The 7500-nt window shown below is 38.5% G+C and overlaps 1 protein-coding gene across 1 annotated transcript in view; it reads left to right on the top strand.

The window, feature by feature from the left end:
• Positions 1 to 3708: 3708 nt before the first annotated feature.
• Positions 3709 to 7500, top strand: part of LOC140943538 (TNF receptor-associated factor 6-B-like) — a 9577-nt gene continuing 5785 nt past the window's right edge. Inside the window, exons 1-4 of the mRNA XM_073392624.1 lie at positions 3709 to 4189; positions 5400 to 5463; positions 6079 to 6180; positions 7119 to 7283. Coding sequence (XP_073248725.1) covers positions 4020 to 4189; positions 5400 to 5463; positions 6079 to 6180; positions 7119 to 7283 — 501 coding nt within the window. The 5' untranslated portion in view covers positions 3709 to 4019. The remainder of the gene's footprint in view (positions 4190 to 5399; positions 5464 to 6078; positions 6181 to 7118; positions 7284 to 7500) is intronic.

Raw genomic sequence — 7500 nt, 5'->3', positions numbered from 1 at the left:
TATGAGGTAATCCAAGAACCATAAGTAATATTAACTGTTTGTTCTCAATGCACAATTGAAAATGAGCGAATTTAAGTAAAATGGCCGGTTTCAATATAAGCTTAAGCTTAAATGAAAGGCAAAGTAGCTCCGACAAAAAGCACAACAAAAGCTTACGTCTCGTTCTGTTTATCCCTTTCCGCTGTTGTTTCACCGGCTCTCTACCGTTTCCTTTATCGACAATGAAACAAACGAAACTATTCCACTCCATTTCCGAAATGTTTTTCACTTTTTTAGCGAGACAAACTCTTTGAGCAAAACTTTTCTCTTTGAATGTGTGCGAAGCGGCACTGCAAGCTGCAATAAAAGGCGGGAATTTTGGCGCGAAACTCACACACCTCCTGTGGCTTCTGATTGGACGTATCATTTTTCTCACACGTGAAAAATCATCGTTCGCGATCCTGATTGGACGTATCATTTTTTTTCACGTGTGAAAACTATCGTTCGCTCCTCTGATTGGCTTGACCTAATTTGCGTACGAAAATTTACGACATAGCTTTTTGGTGAGTATTTCTCAGTATGTATATAAAAGGGTTGTACTGCTATTACTAATCTCTATTACATTTTTTTTTATACAATATCCTTTTATAGTCCGATATTATTGTTTTTTACATTGTAGATTTCAATTTTTTTTTCTTTTTTTGTAGTATATTTTAGTTTTTCTTTTTTTATACTGTAGTTTTTAACAGGTGAAGAGCCACTAGGTGGATACACTGTTAATAAAACATCATCATTATTATTATTATTATTACTATTATTATTATTATTATGTCAGTATAAATCTATTGCTGGTTTTCACATGACGTCACTAAAATTCAAACTACAAAACTATCGATCCTACCAAGATTTTACTTTCACGATGTATTAGAGCAGCTGAAAACTAATTTTCATACAAATTTTCTCTTCAAAAGGGTTCTTGGTTTTGTGATAGAGTACGCTTGAATTTCTAAGCTTTTACGTGACTCGACATTTACATGACGGCCAAGAGAGCTGTCATGTTGGTTAAAAAAATGACTTATTTCAGGGCGGAAGTCTCCTATCTAAACAGTTCATGTATTGGAAAAAGTATTACTTTAATGTTTGTGAGTTCTTCGAAGAATAAATTCACGCTTTTGTAGCAAACCTCGGTAACAGATGTTTCTGTTGGTTTCCGTCCGCCATGTTGGTGCTCATTCGGACGGGCACCAGCATGGCATCTCCATACAAATCTCTATAAATTTGGGTAAAACGTTTCTTCGAATATCTCGTATACGAAATATTCCTCTGACCTGAAATTTGGCGAGGGTCTTTGCATGTTCCGTTCATTTCCCAGATTCTGGACTTAATCTATTGAACGGTTTTGATTTTTATTTTGATCTATTTTGAATGGCGTGACGCTGAAAACCAGCAATAAGGTAGTCTGCTACACAGCCGTTTTTAGTGTCGTCACGCAATGCTGTTGCATAACGAATCCACAAGGATTCATCGGCTCATTTGATCTACCATGATCAGAGTGATCTCGGATCACTGATCCTGATCCGGCGCACCCTTATTTTAAGAGACTAGAAGTTCTCACTGAGAAGGGAAGTGCTGCCGCTAGTTGCGAAGCGAATAGGACAAAGACAGTTTGTAGAACAGTTGAACATATAAATTCTTTTTAATTAAATTCAATAACTTAGATTTGCTGGCATTATGAAACACTCAGAGCGTAATATAAAAAATGAACCGATCACGATGACAAATATGCTTACATATACATTCTTATAAAATAACTGAGATAGTACGCGTGATCTGATTGGTCAAAAACCTATGGTTTATTATACCGGTAAACCCATAGAAAAAGGCATCCGGACCACGAGCCATAAACAAAACCGGCTATTGATCTGCAAACAACGATTTTAGAAAGGCTAAAAAACAGAACAAAGTACTTACCGTAGCCCCTCTTAATATTAAAAGCGTTGGTTTCCACATTTTATTACTGAGGGTCACAATTCGCGACTGCCATAGCTTTAGAAGTTGTAAAGTACAAAGCTGGAAAGCAGTTTCATTTCACGACGATGCCAAATCGCAGAGGAAGACAACAACTGTGTGAATTTCTGGTGTAGAAAGTCTCCAGGAAAACTTAACCATGTGCCAACCAGCAACAAAACGGGATAGTTTTAGCATTCTTGATTTATTTTATGTCAAAATTAAATTCCTTAATGAAAGAAATTGTTCCAAAAAAAGAGATCTCTGATCAAGATATGGTACAAAATCGGCCGCTTCAGGTTGTAAACAAGCTGCCAACGATGCAGCAACGATGATGAAAGATGTCAGAGTTTCGGGCTGGTTTTTTCCAACATTTGCACAAATTATTCGGTGATATCGATGCCATAACCTACCTCAAGCCACCTGACTCCACAAATCGACAAATATTAGCGCCAATATGTGGCTACGGCAAAGAAACCTTCTTCACCACTGACATATTTCCATCGGTCGCTGTACGTGCATATAAAGTTACATCCGACAACTTCGCAAATTCACCCACGTCGTTCCCGCTGCATTTCTTGATCATAATAAAGTCCAGAAAACGGATCTTAAACCACTGCGGCTTGTAAAAAGTGAATGAAGTCCTCCATTACAATAGCTGCCAGTTCCGTCTGTAAGCACGAAATTTTTACCGATCGACTCAACAAAATACAGTTGCGTACAGTCCGATGTTCAATTAATTTCTACTTCTGAAGTAAACAAACCATGAACGTATTCTTTCATTGTACGTTCGCATGAATATGTGTTGACTTTTCCTGTAAAGCAGCTTTCATAAGTTATCATGTAATGAGTGCAAAAACTCGTGTTTTGAAGTGCTGTTGTTTGTTGTTTGACTGAACTGAGTTTTGAGAAAGTTCAGCGCTATTACTGATCGCGAGTCATGATTGGCTTATGATGACTTTAGAGAGAAGACATGACTTGATCACGGTACTAAAAGCATTTTTTTTTTACCTAAAAGACTCCATTCTACCAAAGTTATTTTATAAAAGCTATAGACCACACTTTCTATGGGTTTACCGGCGTGATAACCCACTTGGGATGTTGGGAGAACACTCGAAAAGCTTGTAAATCACTCGCCTTCGGCTCGTGATTTACAAGCTTTTCTCGTGTTCTCCCAACATCCCGCGTGGGTTATCACGCCGGTAAACCCATAGAAAGTGTGGTCTATTGCTTAAATATAACTCGCTAAGGTTTCAATACCATTTTGTAATTAATTTTAATAATTCACGAAATTCTAAAACAACAGCAGTGCCGATAGGCTGTTTCTTCATCGAACAATCATCGTACACAGGATCGATGAGATGAGTTGCGAACAAATGACGTAAAGGCCAAAACTTGTTTATTCACAGGTCAAGTAGATGTACAGTACATGCCGTTCACTTATGTAACTTACCATCCTGATTACCGAGATAACAATCTGTGTGACAAAAGAATACTCGCTATAACTAATCTTGAAACCTGAATAAAAAAAAGTAAACCGAAAAAATGTCCCGTACAATACGTCTTGAACTGTTCTTACCGTTTAGGCCGTTTAAAAAGACAGCAAGCATCCGATAAACTACGATTTCTGCACAGATCTTACATGTGAGCAAAACAAAATGGCGGGTTGCTCCAGCAGCCATACTGTGCCAGTGGGCAGCGGTGCTAAGAGAAAAACAGGCGCGGCAGCTAAGCAAACCGCTGACTGCACAGCGCTGCAGTCACAGATAACCATCGAACCATCGAACCATCGAACCAAAAATCTCAAATGGATCAAGAATATGGTCTGCTGCCGGCTGATGCCCGGCAGCAAAAAGATGGAGTATCTGTCACTGTGGCAACACGTGACATAGGCATTTTCGTCCGCATACAAAATTCGAGAACCTTGCCGACAAAGGAATACTTCCGCCCCTCCCAAAGCGATAGAGGGTATCCGATTCAATTGATCTGCTGGTCACTCTCGGATCATTCGCCTGGTTAGTGCTCAGCTGAATATGGCGGAAGCTCCAGCAAATGAATCCCTTGGTGGATATGATGAGGAGTTTGTTAAAGCAGTGGAAGACGATTTGCAATGTGCAATCTGCAAGTTACCCCTAAAAGATCCAATGCAAACGAAATGTGGTCACAGATTTTGCAGACAGTGTCTTGACGAGCACTTTAAGAGGTATTCCATTTTACCGTGTGAACGATTTGTTGTGATTTCTATTTGAACGTAATTGTTTGACCGTGCGAATGGTTGATGCAGTTGATGTCAAAGTTCTTAAAACTATTGCCAGTAATACTGTGAAAGATCCATCCCTAGGCCGCTGACGTAATTTGTGGTCTGTCCTCAATACCCTTTCAAACAAGACAGTTATAGATCTACTTCCTTAAAGGAAGGAAGTGTTGTCTTAGTTATAGCACTTGTTTCTTGCAGGCCAAGCAAAGCCTTATCTGTCCTTTGGGGTTTCTTATTTACAGTTGTATTTAGGGTAAAAGGGTAGTGAATGTCTTGATATGTGAAACCTTCTGAGACATAACGCAGTAGGAAGTCGTTAATAGAACAACACGATTAATAAACTGAAGTAAAAGTAACTGCTTTAAGTATCTGAAATTGTGGTGACAATCAACCTCTATCTAATTCAGTATTCCGTATAATCAGCAGGCAACCTAAACCTAGAAACGTCTTTTAACTCAATTTTTGCACATAGGTAGGAGTTTAATTTATGTACTATTAGTTTATTATAAACACAGATAAACAGGAACTCGAATGACCTACAATCCTGGACAAAATCTGTTGAGACAGATCGTGAAAATGCCTAGTTTTTCCTGTCGTCCTGGCAAAAACTGAAACCTCCCCCAAATGAATGCCCTATTTCCCCCCTCCCCCTCATCCACAGTTGTTTAGGATAGCATGGCAATTATACACGTTGGTTTTTAGACCAGAAAGACAACTTTGAATAGGGGGTGGGGAAGGGGCCGGCTTATTTTTTCTGTTTAGAGAAGATGAGAGTACTGAGGGCGCAAAAGTTGGAAAATAGGTGGAATTGTCTCAATAGTATTTTTGTCTGGGGTTGGAGCTTTTCCTGTCAACGCTCAAATAATTATTCTAAGTAGTGTTTGTTTGCTTAATTTTGTTTTAGTAAATGTTTGCACCTGTCTTTTAAAGATCAAATTTTAAAAAATTTGATCTGTGCCAGTACTGAAGATGCCACGAGTGAAAGCCATGTGTAAAGGCTACTGTATATTTGTCGTGACTGTCAACTGAAAAAGTTGCCAGAAATGAAAAATGCGACATGTTCGCGCAAATTAATTTTGAGAACTAAGGGTAGTTTTATATTCCATCAATTTATTTCTGCTTGTTTCTGAAGATTTGTTTCTCTTTTTTTAAACAGTCAACAAAGTGCTGGGGTCAAGTTTACTTGTCCCGTTGATAGAAGCAATCTCGTACGAGACAAAGTAAGTGAATTCAGGTTTTGTTGGCTCAAACGCCTTTGATGTGGGTTAAATATTAAAGAACACTAAGTAGGGTTCTGAGACATTAGATCAGACTCTTCTAAGCGAAATGTAAGTATCAGCTGCCGTATGCAAGAAAGGGGTTTTAAGCAGATTAAGGTATCATTTTCCTTGCCCTTATCCCGCTCTCTTGTCTGCTTTCCTCTGGACAATAGTCAAACGATTCTTGGATACAGATAGGCTCCTCTTAAAGAGAGAACATGACTTGGCATCCCTAAATAGTTTATATAGAAAAAATTAGTCAGGTTTGTTGAGTTATGATCATAGTTGGTAGAGGAGACTACTTATTATGAAAGCCGGCAAACATCAACGGTGCTGGAGTTTATATTGGGAGCTGCCTGATGGTGCAAAAAAATATTTTTTTATAGGCTAGCTGTGACTGAATAAATTAATGGCACGTTCTCAGTGGTCAATATGATCGGAATGATACGAATGCTATTGAACGTTGTGAATACTCAAGTCCAAAAAGCTAACAAAAACATTAAACTCTGGTGGGCATCATAAACATTTCACTTTATTAACATAACTTATGAAGTGTTATGATTTATGATTATTTAGGACCTTTTTCTAGATAAAGCAACAGAACAAAAGATTCTCTCCTTTTTTATCCACTGCCCAAGTGAAGGATGTCAGTGGACTGGCGAACTGCGGTCCAAAGATGTAAGTAATATTACTTTCAAGCTTATCTACTGAGAAGAATATATTAGATATAGTGCAATGGTTAGATGGTTGGAGAGACGTCCTTAAGCCTGAGCTCTTTAATCAGATAAGAACATAGGTGCATTCAATAGGGGCACCCGACGACTGTTTTCGGTCAAAATATCTGTGTGGAGAAGCAAACATTGCCTAGAATTTTCTACCACTTGAGCACAGCTAAAAATTTCTAGATGACCGTTCCATTCATGTACAATTTTCGAAGCTTGTCTAATAAATTCCCTAAGATTTTCTGTTTGATTTTTCACATTTCACACTCAGGCTTGGCTATTTTTCGCAGGAAAAATTAAGGAAACCTAGAATTTTCAGATTCAAAAATATGATGGAGAGAGGAAACAAAATTATTTTCACTTTCGTAATGCGTCAAATTTCATCTAAAATTTTCAGGAAAATGTTACGGAAGCCATTGCAATCAAAAATTGCGAAAAACTTATGTTCCCCTAGGATAACCGAACAGGTAGAAATTACAGCACCGCTTAGAGAGCATTTGTAAAGGTCTAAAGGTACTTTGGATAGTCAAAAAAAGTGTTTTCAATGCATTTGGGAGGAAACCATTGTTGGGTTCCCCTGATTCAATTTAGAGCAGTTGATATATACAGTCAACTCTCTCTCCTTGTCCCTTTGTAGCCTGCGTGGCAGGTGCAAAAGGGGGAGGGGGAAGGGAGAAAAGTGTGGAAGTGAAAAGCGAAGGAAGCACCTGCTATAAGAGCGGCATATTTGCATTTCGGCCACCAATTTCTTTAATTTCGTCTTAGACAAAGAGCTGTAATTTACAATGTTCTGGTGAGCATTATTCACTATTCACTGTAGTTAAATGATTTGTAAATCTTAGATAGTATAATCAGGGATGTGCATTTGCCATGCCGCTCCATCTGTCTTTTAAGGCTCATCTGGCGTCATGCCCTCTCAAAGTTGTTTCCTGTACAAATGCAAACTGTGACGACACAATGGCTAGGAACAATTTACAAGCACACGTGACCACAACGTGCCCATGGAGGATTCTTCAATGCAATCATTGTGGCACTTCACATCCTGCTTGCGAAACAGAGGTAAACATTTTTATATTATCACAAGATCATTCAAAATGCGTATGGATCTTTTTAGGAAGTGGACCTTGTTTAGTCAGGTAAGTCCAATTACTCGGTCCAGGATTAAAGCAGATGCAAAATTTACATGCTTGACGATTTTTCGTTAATTCTTCTGCCAATTTTTCGAAAGTTGCAGGTTACATTCATTTACAGCACACAGCTATAGCTGTCGCATTTG

This window comes from Porites lutea, chromosome 7, assembly GCF_958299795.1.
Source record: "Porites lutea chromosome 7, jaPorLute2.1, whole genome shotgun sequence".
Classification (NCBI taxonomy): domain Eukaryota; kingdom Metazoa; phylum Cnidaria; class Anthozoa; order Scleractinia; family Poritidae; genus Porites; species Porites lutea.
This window is presented reverse-complemented; position numbering and strand designations above follow the sequence as displayed.